Here is an 18,881-nt window from a genome sequence, read left to right as displayed (position 1 = left end):
GGCAGCCTTTCAACTTCTCAGCAAACTATACTTTCCAGTCTTTCTTCCAGTTCAGATACTTTCCTTGTAAAAGCACTTTTGCTTCTATGACTTGGTTCAGACTTAAGCTGGGATTTACAGTTATAGAGAATCCCAGAAATCAAACTGTGATTTATCTGTATATCTATTTTTTGAGCACCTACTAACTGCCAGGCACTATTACAGCTGCAAGCACTCCAAAATGCTTTTCTTTACTAATACTGTGTTCTGGTAGGAAAGACATGTAATTTATGAAAAGTGATTTAAATAGTATGTCAAATGGCCATCATTTTGTTTTAACTGGGTTTCATTTATGTGAAGAGGGTGGCCCACCCCCCTGCTTTCTATCAGTATATAAACCAGAGAACGTCAGATGTAGTGGAAAAAAAAATAAGCTGAACCATCCCAAGGATCATTAGTTTTATACTGTGTGTCCTAAGTGTGAAATCTTGAATCTTTAAATAAAGCTTTCACTTGTTTATATCTCTGAATTGCTTGTCTATGTAGGCGAGAGCAATCAAAGTGAGTTGAGGACTGTTCAAGACAGAGGACTACATGAAGAGCTTTCTTGCTGGCAGATCTGGCAGCAGATTATAAATGACTTAACCATGTGCCAGGACTCCATGAAAAATAGTTCTCCATTCCACAAACAAGGTGATTCCCCCTGTCAAGTCGGGGCAGGACTGACTACTCCAATTTCTGAAGATGAAAACTACTTACTCAATCATAAAATGGATGGTCCCAGTGACGCTGGAAATCCAGAGTTTCAAACTTGGAGAGCCCATGGTTTTTGGAGGAAAACTTCCCTGACTGAGTCACAGAATTACCAGAATAGATATCAACAATTTTCCATGACAAGTAAATCCTGTCAGCATAAATGGGATGTCAACACCAGCAGTTGGGTATCACATTGCCTTGATGATTGTGGAGTACACAGAAGTGAAAAATCTTGTAGGTACAATAATTATGAAATAGACAGCATGAAAATATCAACATTGGATTTAAATAATGTGATTCACGTGGGACAAAAACCTTACCAGTGTAATGAGTGTAAAAAAATCTTCAGTGATCTCTCCGCCTTTGATCTTCATCAGCAAGTACACTCAAAGAAGAAGTCGCATGTATGTAGTGAGTGTGGAAAAGGCTTCTGTTATAGATCAGTTCTTCATATTCATCAGAGAGTTCACCTGGGAGAAAAAAGGTATAAGTGTGATAATGATTGCGGTATGGAATTCAGTCAAAGCTCACATCTGCAAAATCATGAGAAAGTCCGCATGGTAGAGAAACCATTCAAATGTGAGGAATGTGGGAAAGGCTTCAGTCGTAGATCCGCACTTACTATTCATTGTAAATTACACATGGGAAAGAAACCATATAATTGTGAGGACTGTGGGAGGGCCTTCAGTCAGGCCTCTCATCTTCAGGACCATCAGAGAGTCCACACCGGGGAGAAGCCATTCAAATGTGATGTGTGTGGTAAGAGCTTCAGTAGGAACTCACATCTTCAGTCCCACCAGAGAGTCCATACAGGAGAGAAACCATATAAATGTGAGGAGTGTGGGAAGGGCTTCATCTGCAGCTCAAATCTATACATTCACCAGAGGGTTCACACAGGAGAAAAACCCTACAAATGTGAGGAATGTGGTAAAGGCTTTAGTCGGCCCTCAAGTCTGCAGGCCCATCGGGGAGTCCACACTGGAGAGAAATCATACATATGTAATGTGTGTGGTAAAGGCTTTACTCTGAGTTCAAATCTTCAAGCACATCAGAGAGTCCACACTGGAGAGAAACCATACAAGTGCAATGAGTGTGGGAAGAGCTTCCGGAGGAATTCTCACTATCAAGTTCATCTGGTGGTCCACACAGGAGAGAAACCCTATAAATGTGACATATGTGGGAAGGGGTTCAGTCAGAGTTCATATCTTCAAATCCATCAGAAGGCTCACAGTATAGAGAAACCTTATAAGTGTGAAGAGTGCGGGCAGGGCTTCAATCAGAGTTCACGACTTCAGGTTCACCAGCTGATCCATACTGGGGAGAAACCATACAAATGTGAAGAATGTGGGAAAGGATTCAGTCGTAGAGCAGATCTTAAAATCCATTGTAGAATCCACACAGGAGAGAAGCCATATAATTGTGAGGAGTGTGGGAAGGTCTTCAGGCAGGCCTCAAATCTTTTGGCCCATCAGAGAGTCCATAGTGGGGAAAAGCCATTCAAATGTGATGAGTGTGGGAAAAGCTTTGGTCGGAGTTCACACCTTCAAGCCCATCAAAAAGTCCACACTGGAGAAAAGCCGTACAAATGTGAGGAGTGTGGGAAGGGTTTTAAGTGGAGCTTGAATCTTGACATGCATCAGAGGGTCCACACAGGAGAGAAACCATATAAGTGTGGGGAGTGTGGTAAGTACTTCAGTCAGGCCTCGAGTCTTCAACTTCATCAGAGTGTCCACACTGGAGAGAAACCATATAAATGTGATGCATGTGGTAAAGTCTTTAGTCGGTCTTCACAGCTGCAGTCTCACCAGAGAATTCACACTGGGGAGAAACCTTTTAAGTGTGAGATATGTGGTAAGAGCTTCAGTTGGCGATCAAATCTTACAATTCATCACAGAATCCATGCTGATAATAAATCCTCTAAAAGTGATAGTGCTGGTAAGAACATGAGAGGGTCCACACAGGTCAAATGTTTTATAAAGTGATTTTTTAAAAACTCAAGTGTTATGTGAATTCTTCCAATCATCAAGTTCAAAAGAAACTTTATTTTTCATTAAAGCAGTGTTTCAACCATAGCTTAACATATCCCAGTAGTCAGCAGGTTACACAGCAAAGAAGAAAATGCTTGTAAGTGGTATAGTAAGGGCTTTCAATAAAACTTTGACCTTTATTAAATACTAGAAGCCCGGTGCACAGATTCATGCATTGGTGGGGTTCCTCGGCCTAGCCTGCGCCCTCTCGAATTCCAGGACCCCATCGGTGCATGATCGGGGCCAGGGAGGGACCGCGGAAGGGCTCCAGGGTGTGTCCAGCCTATCTCACCCAGTCCTGATTGGCCGGACCCCAGCAGCAAGCTAACCTACCGGTTGGAGCATCTAACCCCTGGTGGTCAGTGCACATCATAGCTACTGGTCGCTTAGGCTTTTGTATATATAGACTAGTGGTAGTGCACGAATTCATCATGAGTGGGGTCCCTAAGCCTGGCCATCATTTGGGCCAGCCAGAGGGTGGGACCATGGGAGGTTGCCAGCCGGTGGCGGGGAGGGACCAGGGGAGGTTGGCTGTGGGAGTGCACTGACTACCAGGGGGCAGATCCTGCATTGAGTGTCTGCCCCCTGGTGGTCAGTGCACATCGTAGTGGCTGGTCGACCGGTTGTTCCGGTCACTTAGGCTTTTATATATATAGACTAGTGGCCAGGTGCACGAAATTCATGTATGGAGTGGGGGTTCCCTCAGCCCAGCCTGCACCCTCTCCAATCAGGCATCCCTTGGGGATGTCCAACTGCCAGTTTAGGCCCAATCCCAACTGCCCTCCCCTGCCAGCCTGATCTCGCCCCCAACTGCCCTCTGCTGCTGGCCTGATCTAGCCCCAACTGCCCTCCCCTGCAAGCCTGATCACCCCTAACTGCCTCTGCCTCAGCCCCCACCACCATGGCTTTGTCTAGAAGGAAGTCGGATGTCCGGAAGATGGCCAGTCGACATGGTCTAATTAGCATATTACCCTTTTATTAGTATAGATAGATTATATAGGATAGGATTGCTTAAATTGGGAGGGGTGAGCCTTTTTCAGCAGGAGGAGATGCTCTTGGCAGACAAACATACATAATCCCTATATCTGGACTGATAGCCAGCCATGTGCACTATACTGCCAAACCTGTCATTAAAAAATAAACTGCTTTCTTACACCTTACACCAAACAGTTGTTGCCCTTAAAACCCCTCCTCAGCCCCCACCTTAGGTTCTGCCTTTGCAGTTCACCCAGATTAGGTTCTGATTGATTGGTTTCTATGCCAGTCAGCGTCAAAAGCTCTGCCTACTAGGCAGCCTTGGCTCCTCACAGTTCACCCAGATTTGATTCTGATTGGTCGGTTTCTATGCCAGTCAGCATCTCTGAGCCTGATCAGATAGGCGCGGCTGATCAGCAGCCCCATGGAGGCCCGGATAGAAATAGAGGCATGTCTGCTGGCGAAGCCCGGAGAGAAAGAGAGAGGCAACGGCTGATAACAGCTGCCACGGAGGCTGCGGATCAGACCCCGCCTCTCTCTCTGGGCCTGATCTGCAGCCCCCTTGGCAGTCAGTGCTGGGTCGCCACGGCAACCCAGCATTGACTGCAGGACTGACTTCCCGTGTTAGGTCGAGCCTTCGGTCGGTCGTTACGGACCCTGGGTTTTTATATATTGGGATTACTCAGGAAAGAGGCCTTAGAAAGAGTAAAAGTTTTACCAGGCCTGTACAAAAGTGAGCTGGACAAGCCAAAATTAACTAAGTGTAAGCTCTATAAATGCACAAATCTTTTTTTCTAAATCTACATAGTCTTATTGCAAATACTTCATGGGTGCTCAATATTTGTTAATAACTAGGAAAAGTGTATATTTGAAAATTGTGTTGAGATCACCTCCACAATTTCATAAAATTTTGTATTCTGAACAGGAAACCTAAACGTCGCCTTAATAAAATTAACTCAGGGAGACAAAGTTGAATTGGTAGGAAACCACTACTGCAATATGTAGTATTGGGCATCGCCCTACTGTGATTAGCTGTGCTCTCCCTCAGCCTCTCTCATCAACTTGGGTCCTATTATCTTGGACTCTGTCTAATGTTCTATTGATTTTATACTGTATAAACTCAGTTATCCTTTGTGATAGTATACAATGACTGAAAAATTGAGTTTGTTAATCTTGCAACAAGGCACCACATGATTGAATTTTTATTTCAAGGATTTCACAGCAGGGATTTAAGTGTTAGAGTTAGCAGTGACAAACATTTCACAGGCAATGAAAGAGCTGCTCTTTTGTTTGTGATGTTGGGAATTCACTCTTCACTCCCAATGTGCATGACTGTTCTAACACTGACTACCATCACACCAAAGATTAAACCTCTAGTTATGTATCCACTTTCCTTGACCTTTGTAGGTAATTCAGTTTCAACTCCCACTTGACACCATGGGCTCAATTTTTCCCCTTTTTTTTTTGCCTCTGGAGAATTTTCCTATCTTTGCTTTGAGATTGGTTACATATTAATACTTTGGGGGACTTGTTATATATAAGCAGCATTTTTTATTGATTTCAGAGAGGAAAGGAGAGGGAGAGAGATATAGAAACATCAATGATGAGAGAGAATCATTGATCAGCTGCCTCCTGCAGGCCCCCTATTGGGGATCGAGCCCACAACCTGAGCATGTGCCCTTGACCAGAAATGAACCTGGTACCCTTCAGTCCGAAGGCCAACACTATGTCCACTGAGCCAAACCAGCTAGGGCTAAGCAGCATTTTTTTAAAGGACCCAAAGGCAAATCCAGTCAGTGGCTCACTCACAACCCTGTAGATCAGTGGTTCTCAACCTCTCTAATGCTGCAACCCTTTAATACGGTTCCTCATTTGTAGTGACCCATGGTCTTAGGCGACCCTGCTAGTGGTTCTCAACCTGTGGGCCATGACCCACAGGTTGAGAGCCGCTGCTGTAGAGCCTAAGACGATCGGAAAACACAGATATTTACATTATGATTCATTAACAGTAGCAAAATTACAGTTATGAAGTAGCAACGAAAATAATTTTATGGTTGGGGTGCACCACAACATGAGGAACTGTATTAAAGGGTCGCGGCATTAGGAAGGTTGAGAACCACTGCTGTAGATTCTCCTATGTCATAGGGCATCAATAGGAAGGAATAGACTCCTGAAAAACAGATGGAATGTATGACCAGATCCCAACAAAGCTGAGGCCTTTGACCTCTAAATTTAGCTGAGCCTCCTTTGCCATTAAAAGGAGGCTTTCCACCCATCTCGGCGTTAGTCTCCCCTTGCCTGAAGGACCTGTAATGATCTCTCCTGAGATAGTTTTCTTGCAGTGAACTATAGGTTCTCAAGACTTGCCTCCACCCCACCCCACTTTTCTAGACCTATACAAATTCAAATCTTTGCATGCCACAGAAGGGGATCTAAGTGTGGAAGCCATCTATATATATAAAAGCCTAATATGCAAAGTGTCCCCTTGGGAGTTCGATTGATCGGGAGTTCAATCGCTCACTATGATGTGCACTGACCACCAGGAGGTGGCACAGAACAAAGGGAGGACCCGGCCAGCAGCCACTAGAGACCCTACCCGTGCATGAATTTCTTGCACTGGACCTCTAGTCAGGTATAAAGTATGACCATGAGGAAATACTGTATCTGTCCAAATAAGGGTTTTTATAATATACTAGAGGCCCAGTGCACAAATTCATGCATGAGTGGGGCCCGGCCTGTTGGGAGGAGGAGACGGCGGGCAGTTGGCCAGTTGGCTCACCCTGATCAGGGTCCAATCAGTGCCAGGCCAGCCAGGGAGAGGGGCCATGGGCGACTGGCCAGCGGGCCCCACCCAATTGGGGTGGGGGGACCAATTGAGGGTGGGGTGGGCCGGCCCACCGCCCACAGCCCCTCCAGCTGGCCCCACAGCTGGGGCGGAATGAAGGAAGGCGCCTGCTGGCAGCTGGAAGACCCCAATTGGCCATGATCGGTGGCCAGGCCTAGGGACCTACCTGTGCACAATTTCGTGCTCTGGAACTCTAATATAAAGATGAAACTCCAGCTCCTGGGTGCTGCCATCATTGACCCAATGTCCCATTAGCTTGGTGCTGTGCAGCCCGCCCTTTGGATATCCCATTCCCTATCCCCTTTCCTTAAAGAAATTTGGTTTTTCTTTATCCACTCTCTGAGATGGCTATTGACCCTGCCCATGCACCACCCACCATATTAACCGTTCATAGTTTTGTTTGTCAATGAGAAAAAGCTAAACTCTCCTGGCCTCAGAGAACTGCTTGAGGCCGGCAGTATGGCGAGAAGCCATTAAAGGGATTTCTGGAAGTTGTAAAGTTGTAGACCGGGAACTCCAAAGTTTGGTGATTTATTTATTTATTTATTTGTTTGTTTGTTTGTTTGTTTGTTTTTAATGGCATTAATGGGGGGGACTTCGTTATTCCCTCCTCTGGAGGTTTTGGGAAATGTATTCCTCAACCCTGTCTGGAAACCACGGACTTCTGGGAAGTGTAGTTCCGGCGCCGTGTAGTCGGAGGCACTTCCGGCCGGGAAGGCAAGGTCACCTCCCTCCGTGTTTTCCGTCCCGGAGGTGAGCGTGGGACCAGTTGCTACCCCGGCGGCTGTCTTGGAGACGGGGGAGTCGGGGCCGCCCGCGGAGGCGAAGAGGCTGAGGGCGGAGGCTCTTCTGCCCCGCGAACCAAGCAGCGCGGCTGCGTCCATCGGTAAGATGCGGGGCGAGTGGTTATCTCTGCGCTCTACGTCCCCCCTCGGCAATACAGCGGGGGGGAGAGCACCTCCTGGGGAGGGTGGTGATTAGAAGTAAAGGAGACAGCACGTGTCCATCGCTAAGGACCGTGGTGGCAGTTGATGACGGATACAGGTCATTCCCTCCCCACTGAAGGGAGAGCGAAGGTCGGGGCTCCGAGAGCGGGAGGCCGTGGCCCTTCTGCCCTCCCCGAGACCGCACTCCTTCCGAACTGGAGTGAGTTTTCATCTCTGTTTAGAGAGGCAGCGACTCTCCCCACGCTGGTGCCTGGACGTGCCCTCGTCGGGGAGGCAGACGTGATCTCACAGCCCCCCTTCAGCCTTGCCTTCACCCCTGAATTCGGCAAGGGGAGGAGGGGGGTACTTCGGGGTCCCTCACAGCACTGCCCCCGCCACACATCCAAGGACTTTCCTGGTCTGTCATCTCCGTTTTCAGTTAGAAGGTTTCCTTCACTCAGTAAATTACAACTAGGAAAATGTTCAGATATTTGTTGCATAAACCCGAGAATGTTCAATTTGCTTCTTAATATGTATGTGTGTATTGCTACCACACACATATTTCAAATATATATTTATATTTTATTTTTAAAAAATATATTTTATTTTTATTTATTTATTTTATTTACTTTTTTTTTTTACAGAGAGGTATGGAGAGGTAGAGGGATAGAGAGTTAGAAACATTGATGAGAGAGAAACATCAATCAGCTGCCTCCTGCACACTCCCTACTGGGGATGTGCCCCCAACCAAGGTAGTGCCCTTGATCAGAATCAAACCTGGGACCCTTTAGTCTGCAGGCCAATGCTCTATCCACTGAGCCAAACCGGTTAGGGCTAAACATACATTTATATTTTAAATTTACTACGTTTTGCATTTCTTTTGTTTTCTTGTCCTCAGTTCAGTTTATTTCCTTTTATTTGCTGTCAAGGGGTTTTGACATTATGGGCTTGGATTATTTTTTTAATTTTTAAAAATGATTACCTCACTCAACAAATACTAAATTAGCATGATTTTTCATTCTGAAAAATATAGAGACTAAAAGTGTACTTAAAATTTGATAAGGCTATCCACCACCTTTTTTTAACTGTAGGCTAAGTTAAAAAGGTTATAGATTTGTTTTTTTTTTGTTTTGTTTTGTTTTTTTTTTTTTACTATAACCACTCTTCAAATTTGTCTAATCATTTTTGGGCATTTAAAAAATATTACCAAATATATTTACAAATGTTTTCTTACCATTGCTTCTTTCAGAGTTCATTTAGTCATAAATTTTCTTCAATGATGTTCAGCTAAACTGTCATTGGCTGTTTCTCCCTCATGTAAATAATCATTTAGTTGAGTGTAGAACTTAAGGTTTACAGTTATCTTCTGCATTTTCAGGACATTAATTGTCTTAGATCTCCATTCTGTTTCCCTTTTTCAGTCTAATGGTCATTTCTGTTAGGTAAACTGTATTTTTTTAGGGAATTTTTAAGGATTTTTGTTGTTTTTAGGTTTATTTAGTCCTTTACATTCCCGAGTTTCACTATAACTTGTTTTGGAGTATATTTGTTTTTATTTGTACTCTTCAGGAGTTCTGTTTATGAACTCAGCAATTATCTCTTGAAATAAGACCTTCTGCCATTGTTTTCCATTCTCTCCTCACACTCCTGTTAGACACATGTTAGGGCCTCTCAATCTGTCTTCCATGTTTCTTGACTTTTCTTTCTCTTTGCTGTGTGTTTTTCTTCATCTCCATGCACATAGGATAAAAGTTTTTTTTTACCAATAGCCTTTTCTGGCTTCATGAACTAAACTGACCCGAAATGACACTTTTTAGAAAACTAATACCAGCATCAATAAAATGTTATTAGCTGGGCAATATATTATTAGGTAAGAAGAAATTTTAAGTGAGAATTAGGGCTTCCAGAGATTAAAGGCGACTTTCATAGGAGAGCCATAATAATGAAATTTCAGGTCTTTTTAGTTGTTATTTTTGTTGGGAAGAACATTTGCAAATCCAGGTAGTCCCCAACTTATGACGGTTCTACTTGGGATTTTTTTGACTTTACGATGGTACAAAAGCAGCATGCATTGAATAGAAACTATATTTTGAATTTTGATCCTTTCCTGGGCTAGCAATATGTGGCACAACACACTCTCACGGTGCTGGGCGGCCGCAGTAAGATACCGCTCCCCGTCAGGTGTGTTGCCAGCATTTTTTGGATGTTGTGTATTGTGTTTTCACATGTGACATATCTGCAAAACACCCATCTGTGTCTCCGAATGCAGTGACTCTTGAGATGAAACTCAAGGTAAATGCGCAACTGTAGCTTGTGTAAGTGTTCTGGGCACATTTAGGCTAGGCCAAGCTATGATGTTCAGTACATTTGGTGCATTACCTGCATTTAAATTTTTTAAAATTGATTTTTAAAGAGGGAGAAAAAGAGACAGATCAATTACCTGCATTTAAATATGTTTTTGTATTGATTTTTAGAGAGAGAGAGATGAAGATCAACCACTTATTTATGCATTCATTGGTTGCTTCTCTTCCTGTACGTGCCCTGACCGGGCATCGAATTGGAAACCTTGGTGTATCAGGACAATGCTCTAACCAGCTGAGCTCCCCAGCCAGGGCTTAACTGCATTTTTGACTTACGATATTTTCAAGTTTACAGAGTTTATCGGGACATAACTGCAACCTAAGTCGAGGATATCTGTACAGTTTATGATGCAAAGTTATCTGCCCTTTTTGTAGCTACAAGATTCCTGGTTCTTAGAACTTTCCATCTATTCATTTAGTCCTGGGAACTACTGTATGGGATGGATAGAATATATGATTCTTATCCTATCATAGCGCAGATGACCGAAGTGAGGTGCAGAGAGGTTTTGTTTTGTTTTGTTAACATACCCTGCAGTTACACAGATGGTAAGTATCATTTCCAGGATTTAAACCTAGGCCCGTAAATGTATAACAGAGTGGTTCCCAACGTGGGGCACAAGTTGCTCTCAGAGGGGAGCAATTTGATTTTTAAGGGGGACAATTTGAGAATGAGTTATTAACAGTGAAGTTTTTGTATTTCTTATGGTTCTAGGGGCCTCATATACAGTATATAAATATATATTGTGACATATTTATGCATTTCAGTTCTCTATTATATGTTTTGAAACTTTATTTGCTATTTTTTCACATCACTTCATATTATTTTTTTAAACAATTTCTTAGTGATTTCTTCTTCAACTGTCCTTTCATTCTTTTATTTTTCTCTTTCATGGATGCCATGTTCTTTGGAAGCTTGTTTAGACCAAGTTAATGGCCTTTTAGGCTTCCTCCACGTTAATAGGAGTTCACTTTTTGAATAATAAGAAGTATATGTCACAGGGGGCATCAGGATTTAGAGATGCTTAGGTGGGGCATGGCCAAAAAAAGGTTGGGGACCACTGGTATAACACAATTTGAGCTTGCTATAGCAACAAAGTCTAACTTACTCAGGTGCTCTCTCTTCTATGAGATAAGCCAATATATAGACTTAGATAGTATAATAAAGAATAAGAATATAGAAAATAGCCCTAACCGGTTTGGCTCAGCGGATAGAGCGTCGGCCTGCGGATTCAAGGGTCCCGGGTTCGATTCCGGTCAAGGGCATGTACCTTGGTTGCGGGCACATACCCGGTGGGGAGTGTGCAGGAGGCAGCTGATCAATGTTTCTCTCTCATTGATGTTTCTAACTCTCTATCCCTCTCCCTTCCTCTCTGTAACAATAAAATATATTTAAAAAAAAAAAAGAATATAGAAAATAGAATAAATAAATAAACCTAGGCCCCTGACTCCAGAGCCCACTTTTCTTTAACCCTTGTGTTGTTACAGTGCCTCTCATTTCTACTCTCCCCAGGATCAGAAGGCCTTGCAGTAGGGATACTGCATTTGCTTGTGCAGGTTGTTCACTACCCAGTGGTCCCTGGCTGACAAACCCGTTCGTAGCTGCTTATCAAGCCGGATGTGGCTGCAGCTGCCTGGACGTAGGAGTGCTCTTTTGTAATTTCTTCAAAGGTCCACATGGGCTTATGGGAGCCCCGACCTGTGGCTGATGGCTTCTTCTTCTTCTTTTTAAAATATATCTTTATTGATTTCAGTGAGGAAGAGAGAGAGAGAGAGAGAGAAGCATCTATGATGAGAATCATTGATTAGCTGCCTCCTGCACACCCCCTATTGGTGTTTGGACCCACAACTGGGGTATGTGTCCTTATGGGGAATCGAACCTCTTGGTTCATAGATCGACGCTCAACCACTGAGCCACACCAGCCAGGCTCATGGCTTCTTTGTCCTTCCCCACTGTGCCTTCTCAGGACTCTGATGTTCCCCAGAAGGAGCAGGAGAAAATGACCAAGTTTCAGGTAAGTAAGGCATTCCTTTCTGTCTCTAAGATGTGATTTTATTTCTCAGAGATTAGGCACATCTTTTTTCTCTTCCTCGGAAAGGTTCATGGAAATCAACCGATCTTGAGTGCATGTTGTGTGCCAGACTGTGTGTGTGTGTGTGTGTGTGTGTGCGCGTGTTTTGTTTTATTTTATCTTTATTATTTCACAAAGTAATCTGAAAAAGACAATACAAATCTGAAATAGGCAAAAATAATTTCCATTGTTACTACCCTGTTTTACAAACTAGCTGTTTTCACTTTCTCATATCTCTTTCTCACATGCACTCATACATTTGCAAAATTAGAATTGACAGGATATACTTATACATATTAAATAAAGGCTTACTATTGACAATTCTTATTAAGGTTAGTAAGATAAACTCAAGGGAATATGAACAAAAGAAATGAACAGAAGTGCCACACAAAAAATAAAAGTAAATTTTATGTAGAAAATAATGATCACTAATAACTAAATGTGTGTAAATGTTAATAAAAACTTTACTTCACTTAGGTTGTCAAATTTTTTTTTTAAAGGAATTAATGTCCTATTTGTCCAGAGTCTAGAGATTCAGGGACATTTGTATTCTCACATGAAAGGTGACTTGGGAAAACCTTTAGAAAGGGAAATCTGCTATTTGCCATTCTGCTTTCAAATTTGTAACTTCATATTCTATTCTATGACTTTGCAATCGCTACTTCTTAGCTAATATCTCTGTAAAAGGATCTTTGCAGCATTGATTATAAATAAAAAATCTGTAATTAATTATATATTTGTATTCATGAAAGGTAAATCATCACAACAACAACCACCACCAAAATAAAAAATAAAAAGCAAAGATAAACGGTCAGTTCTAAGGAGTACTATACTCTGCAATCCCAAAATAGAACGGAAGAGTCTTTAACGATACCAGTTGTTCAAATTTATTTAGTATTTGTTATGTGCTAGGCACCATTTTAACTACTTTACATATATTCACTCATCTAATCCTTTCAAACATCTTGCAATTTACACACCATTGTAGAGAAGAGGAAGTGGAGATTGTTAGAAGTTAAGGAATTTGTCCAACATCTTATAATTAATACCTTGGCGTTTGAACTCAGCCTGTTCCTTCATCAGCTGTGGCATGTGTCTTCAAAACACAGAGGAAGAGCTATAAGCTATAGACCTGTCTTGGAGGATTGCTGAAGGCCTGTGAACTTTGCAAACGTTAAAAACAGTGACAGAGCCCAAGATCTGTAGGGAGACAGAGGTAGTGAGAGAGGCAACTGTTGACTAAAAACTGCCTGGGGTCCTCCATCTCTGAAACAGTTTTTTGGTAACCCTCTTTAACTTGTCGATGCTGCCTTCTTTCCGTGGGCCTTTTTTGCAAGATTTAAGTGGAGTGTGTTTGGTGTTGTAGGAGGCAGTGACCTTTAAGGAGGTGGCTGTGGTCTTCACCGAGGAGGAGCTGGCGCTGCTGGACCCTGTCCAGAGGAAGCTGTACCGAGACGTGATGGTGGAGAACTTCCGGAACCTGGTCTCAGTGGGTGAGGACGGAGCCCTCTGACACTGGATCTCAGCCCCTTTGAGAGTCTCTGTGTCCTCAATTGTTCAGAGCATTGGACGTTTTGAAATAGTTCCCTGACCTTGAATACACAGTTTTTCTAACCCTGGGATTACAGGCAAAGGTTTTTCTGGTCTTCCTGCTCAGGGAAAATTCTTGTCACCCTCCCTCCTCCCCGCCCAAGGACATTTGGCAATGTCTGGAGACAGTTTTGATTGTCATGAACTGGGGAAGGATGCTAGCAATGCTGCTAAACCGCTTTCAATGCACAGGACAATCCCCACAGCAGAGAATTAGCCAGTCCAAATGATCAACAGTGTCTTGGCTGAGAAGTCCTAATTTAAATGAATTATAAATGGGCAGCTTAGCTTCTGTGCTTTGTCTTTCAATTACTTCATCTTTCAAATTATGGTTGTGACCCATTGATAGGTCATGGAATCAACTTAGCACATTGTACAGGGGTAGGCAAAAGGAAGTATACAGCTGTGAGTGACAGTCTTTTGATTTAAAGCTTTTCCAACTGTACACGTACTTTTGCCCACCCCTGTATTGGCATTACTTTTTTCCCCCCATGAAATAGTTCCTATCCTTATTCTATTTTATTCTATCAGTGTTCTTTATCAAGACCTGCCTGCTCACATTGCAGCCTATACTGTGTCCATTGGCAGTGAGTGATGTGAGCATGTGAGAAATTCAATGGAAACAGACAATGGCTAAGTCTAATTTTATCTATATATTAGAGGCCCGGTGCACGAAATTCATGCACTTGGCGGGGGTTCCCTCAGCCCGGCCTGCACCCTCTCTCAGTTCGGGAGCCCTCGGGGGATGTCCGACTGCAGCAGAGGTGGGAGAGGCTCCCGCCACCACCACTGCACTCGCCAGCCGTGAGCCCGGCTCAGGACTTCTGGCTGAGCGGCGCTCCCCCCATGCTCAGTGCATGTCGAGCGTCTGCCCCTTGGTGGTCTGCGCATCATAGTGACTGGTCGTTCCACCATCCGGTCAGTTTGCATATTAGCCTTTTATTATATAGGATAGACACGAACCAGGTCACGACATAAATTTCTTTATTATTATAGTTCATGATCAAAAAGTTCTTAAAAATACCACTTTACAGGTTCTGAGGATTATGGAATTTGAACAAAAATATATTTTAGCTCTCTGCGCATCTTACATATATATATCTGCCTTTTCATAGGACATCTTCCCTTCAAACCAGGTAAGGCAACCCAGTTGGAGGCAGAAGAAAACCTTTGGATGATGGAAAGAGAACCTCAAAGAAATGGGAATTCCAGGGAGAACCACATGGCTGTTCTTTCAGGTACTGGCGAATCTGCTCACTGCATCTGCGATTACCACTCCTATGGGAGTGCTGTCATCTCTTGCCTGGACTGTGACAATAGTCTCCACACAAGCGGAAGGGATAGATGCAGAGGGTGAGGTCTGGGTGGGTTCCCTCCTGCTCCCTCTTACAAGGGCACTTACGATTACTTTGGACCCATCAGATAATCCAGGATAACCTCCCTCTCAAGAGCTTTAATTTAATCATATCTATAGTCCCTTTTGTCAAGAATATTAACATATTCCCAGGTCCTAGGGATTAGGGTGTGGACATCTTTGAGGGCCATTCAATTAGCCTACCACACCCAGAACTGTATATATACCTGTTGAGGCTTTTTTAGCCTGTATTATTAGAATCTAACTTTCCAATAAATTTTTAAGGATTTGGTGCCCTTCTCCCCCACCTTAAACATTTTAAGCCAATGGCTTCCAACCATTTTTAGTCATGACCTTCATGACTAAATATTTTACATCTTGACTCAGCATAAATATAATGTATGTGCATATTTACATATGTGCCTGTAGCTGAAACAAGCATTTCACATAGTTGTGGTACCCTTAGCTTGTGATACACTTCTCATGTTTTTATTCTTTTTTTAAATATTTGTCACAATTATGGAATCGGGTTCACAGTTCACTAATACCTCTCAGCAATTTGAATAATTCTGTCGCAGTGGTGATAAAGCAGTAAAAAAAACTGCAGTTTTCCCTGTGACCATTACATTCTAGTGTGTCTAAAACAACAAGAAAAAATCAGGAAGTATATAGTCAATCAGGTAAGTGCTGTGGGGCAAAATAAAGCAGGAAAGGCAAATCAGAAGAATCAAAGGTGTATGGGGGTGAGGAGGAATTATTTTATATTGAGTGATAAGGAAGGCCTCACCCAATTGAGTGACAGTTGAGTAGAGACCTGAGGGAACGAGAAACAGCAAGGTACACAGCTCTCCCGAGAAAGCTTTCCAAGGCGAGGAGACCTCTTCCTCGTCAGGATTGCCTTTGAGAGTCTGCCCTGTGCCCTATTTCTTTCCTTCTCCCAAGTTCTTCCCAAGTTGTACCAGATTAGTTTTCCCTTTTCCACTTCTTACCGAGACCTGATTTACTTCCAGATTTAGAACAATGAATGTTACTAGTCCAACCATTTCCCAAATTTACTCTTAGAACGTAATTTCTACCAGGACCTAAAATCCTATTATATGCCTACAGTCTGAGCTTTTGTAGCCTAATGAGGTAGAATCCCACTGGTCATAAGACTATGGTGGACAAAGTGAGCAGGCTTTTAATTGATGTCACTGTAGGTTGGAATGGGGATTATCTTTGTTGCTCTGCAGCCATCTGATTCCAGACTTCAGCTCAGGTGTTAAATGTTAGATTTATGGTTCTGAATGGGTCACCTCTACACTTAGTGGGTAAGAGTCTGACGACTCCATTCTTTGCTTCAACTGCACAGGAAAGCAAGAAATGGACAAATGATGTTGTACAGAGATGACCCTCCCCTTGGTTTATTAAGGCCTTGTCACATGGTCTAAGTGTGAAATCCTGACATTTCTGAGCAAAGTGTTCACGTGTTGTCATCTTGGAATCCTGCTTTTTCTTACAGGCAGCAAGAATCAAAATGAGGTGGAGATTCTGCAGAAAGTTGCATTAAAGTACCTTTCACATGAAAAGCTATTCTGGCAAATCTGGAAACAGATTGCAAGTGATTCAACCAGGTGTCTTCAGAGAGAGAGTTCCCAGTTACTACAAGGCAGTTCTGATCAGACTTCTGAGAGTGGGAGCAGTGTAGTGAATTGTAAAGGAGATGGCGCCTGTTGTGTTGAAAATCAAGACTGTTTCAGTGTCGAGGATGCTCGTGGGAATATACACCTGAGTGAGTCACAGAATCGGAATGGAGGTAAGCAAAGTCAAGTGAAAGATATCCAGCATGCCTGTGAAGCCATGAAGAAATCACTACTTAGCGATCATATTAAAATTCACACAGAACAGAAACCCTACAAATCTAATGACTGTGGTAACAGTATGAGTGATGGCGTCAGTCAGCATTTATCCTGCAGAGAGGAACTGTATCTCTGTAGTGAGTGTGGGAAGGGCTTCAGTTATAGCTCACTGCTTTCAAGTCACCAGACTGCACACCCAGGAGGGAAATGCTTGGCTCAGAACTCACACCTGCAGGCTCATCAGAAGACTCACCCAGGAGAGAAACTCGATAAACGTCATGACTCCGGAGATTGTTTCAATAAGAGTTCCTTTCATTCTCATTCTAATCATGCAGGAGACAAGTCCTATAGATGTGACAGCTGTGGCAAGGGATTCAGTAGCAGCACAGGTCTCACCATTCACTACAGAACTCACACTGGAGAGAAACCATATAAATGTGAAGAGTGTGGTAAATGCTTTAGTCAGAGTTCGAACTTTCAATGCCATCAGAGAGTCCACACTGAAGAAAAGCCATACAAATGTGAAGAGTGTGGCAAGGGCTTCGGTTGGAGTGTTAATCTTCGTGTTCATCAGAGGGTCCACAGGGGTGAGAAACCCTATGTATGTGAGGAGTGCGGGAAGGGCTTCACGCAGGCCGCCCATTATCACATCCATCAGAGGGTCCACACTGGGGAGAAACCTTATAAATGTGATGTCTGCGGTAAGGGCTTCAGTCACAACTCACCATTAATATGCCATCGGAGAGTCCACACTGGGGAAAAACCCTACAAATGTGAGGTGTGTGGGAAAGGCTTTACTCGCAATACAGATCTGCACATCCATGTTCGGGTTCACACAGGAGAGAAACCCTACAGATGTAAGGAGTGTGGGAAAGGCTTCAGTCAGGCTTCAAATCTTCAAGTCCATCAGAATGTCCACACTGGGGAGAAACGATTCAAATGTGAAACTTGTGGGAAGGGCTTCAGTCAGTCTTCAAAGCTCCAGACCCATCAGAGAGTCCACACGGGGGAGAAACCCTACAAATGTGATGTGTGTGGAAAGGGCTTCAGTTATAGTTCAAATCTTAAACTGCACCAAGTAATTCACACTGGAGAGAAACCATACAAGTGTGAGGAGTGTGGGAAGGGCTTTAGCTGGAGATCAAATCTTCACGCTCATCAGAGAGTCCACTCAGGAGAGAAGCCCTATAAATGTGAGGAGTGTGATAAGAGCTTCAGTCAGGCCATAGATTTTCGGGTCCACCGGAGAGTCCACACCGGAGAGAAACCGTACACGTGTGGCGTGTGTGGGAAGGGCTTCAGTCAGTCCTCTGGCCTTCAGTCCCATCAGAGAGTCCACACTGGGGAGAAGCCATACACATGTGATGTCTGTGGCAAGGGCTTCAGGTACAGCTCACAGTTTATATACCATCAGAGAGGCCACACTGGGGAGAAGCCTTACACATGTGAGGAGTGTGGGAAAGGCTTTGGTAGGAGTTTGAATCTTCGCCATCATCAGAGGGTGCACACTGGAGAGAAGCCCCATAAGTGTGAGGAGTGTGGTAAGTCCTTTAGTCTCCCCTCAAATCTTAGAGTCCATTTGAGTGTTCACCTTAGGGAGAAACTATTTAAATGTGAGGAGTGTGGGAGGGGCTTCAGTCAGAGTTCACGTCTTCAGGCCCATCTGAGAGTCCACACTGGAGAGAAACCGCACATGTGTGACGTATGTGGTAAGGACTTCAGTCACCGTTCACGTCTCACGCACCATCAGAAAGTCCACTCTGGCAAGAATCTCTAAGAATGAGAAATGTGCTCATGCCTTCAGTCAGGTTGTACATCTAGTTTCTGGAGAGTCCATGCTGGGGATAAAACACTGTAATGTTTTGAGAGTGGAAAGGGTTTTCTTCACTTGGAATCTAATAAATTCAGGAATAGGACTGATATTGAGGGGAGAAATATGTTGTAACCCTCTTGGTAAAATCCAATTGATGTAAATGATCTTTCAAAATGAGTACATGCTAAAAAAGAATGTGTGAAAAGGATATTTGCCATATACAAGCTAGTTTGGGGAGGTTTTGGATTATTTTCTCATTAACTTCCAATTTATATGTACTTACAGTGACCATTATTTTTTTACTAAAGCTTAAAAGCTATGAAAAATGAATAAAATAACTGACTAAAAA

General features: G+C 43.3%; 2 protein-coding genes across 7 annotated transcripts in view; both read left to right on the top strand.

Annotated features, from left to right (window-relative positions):
- ZNF226 (zinc finger protein 226) overlaps window positions 1-2,725 on the top strand; it is a 14,586-nt gene extending 11,861 nt beyond the window's left edge. For all 5 annotated transcript variants that reach the window (XM_080645001.1, XM_080645004.1, XM_080645002.1 and 2 more), the window contains one exon: window positions 526-2,725. In XM_080645001.1, the coding sequence (XP_080501127.1) occupies window positions 526-2,717 (2,192 nt within the window). In that variant the 3' untranslated portion in view covers window positions 2,718-2,725. The remainder of the gene's footprint in view (window positions 1-525) is intronic.
- Window positions 2,726-7,271: 4,546 nt separating this feature from the next.
- ZNF227 (zinc finger protein 227) lies at window positions 7,272-18,881 on the top strand. 2 transcript variants are annotated; one of them, XM_080645000.1, is made up of 5 exons: window positions 7,272-7,468; window positions 11,833-11,880; window positions 13,304-13,430; window positions 14,664-14,765; window positions 16,383-18,881. In XM_080645000.1, the coding sequence occupies exons 2-5, from the start codon at window positions 11,866-11,868 to the stop codon at window positions 18,494-18,496; spliced, it is 2,358 nt and encodes a 785-aa protein (XP_080501126.1). In that variant the 5' UTR covers window positions 7,272-7,468; window positions 11,833-11,865; the 3' UTR covers window positions 18,497-18,881. The 2 variants fall into 2 exon arrangements, with proteins under 2 accessions (XP_080501126.1, XP_080501125.1); XM_080644999.1 differs by having other exon boundaries at window positions 7,327-7,468; window positions 14,643-14,765.

Source organism: Plecotus auritus (assembly GCF_963455305.1).
Source record: "Plecotus auritus genome assembly, chromosome: 10".
Taxonomy (NCBI): Eukaryota; Metazoa; Chordata; class Mammalia; order Chiroptera; family Vespertilionidae; genus Plecotus; species Plecotus auritus.
This window is presented reverse-complemented; position numbering and strand designations above follow the sequence as displayed.

Bases quoted from the DNA above. Each gene is read 5' to 3' on its own strand.
- ZNF227 (XM_080644999.1), top strand. The intron at 13,431-14,642 runs GTGAGGACGGAG...GCCTTTTCATAG, and splicing joins CCGGAACCTGGTCTCAGTGG to GACATCTTCCCTTCAAACCA. The intron at 14,766-16,382 runs GTACTGGCGAAT...TTTTTCTTACAG, and splicing joins CCACATGGCTGTTCTTTCAG to GCAGCAAGAATCAAAATGAG.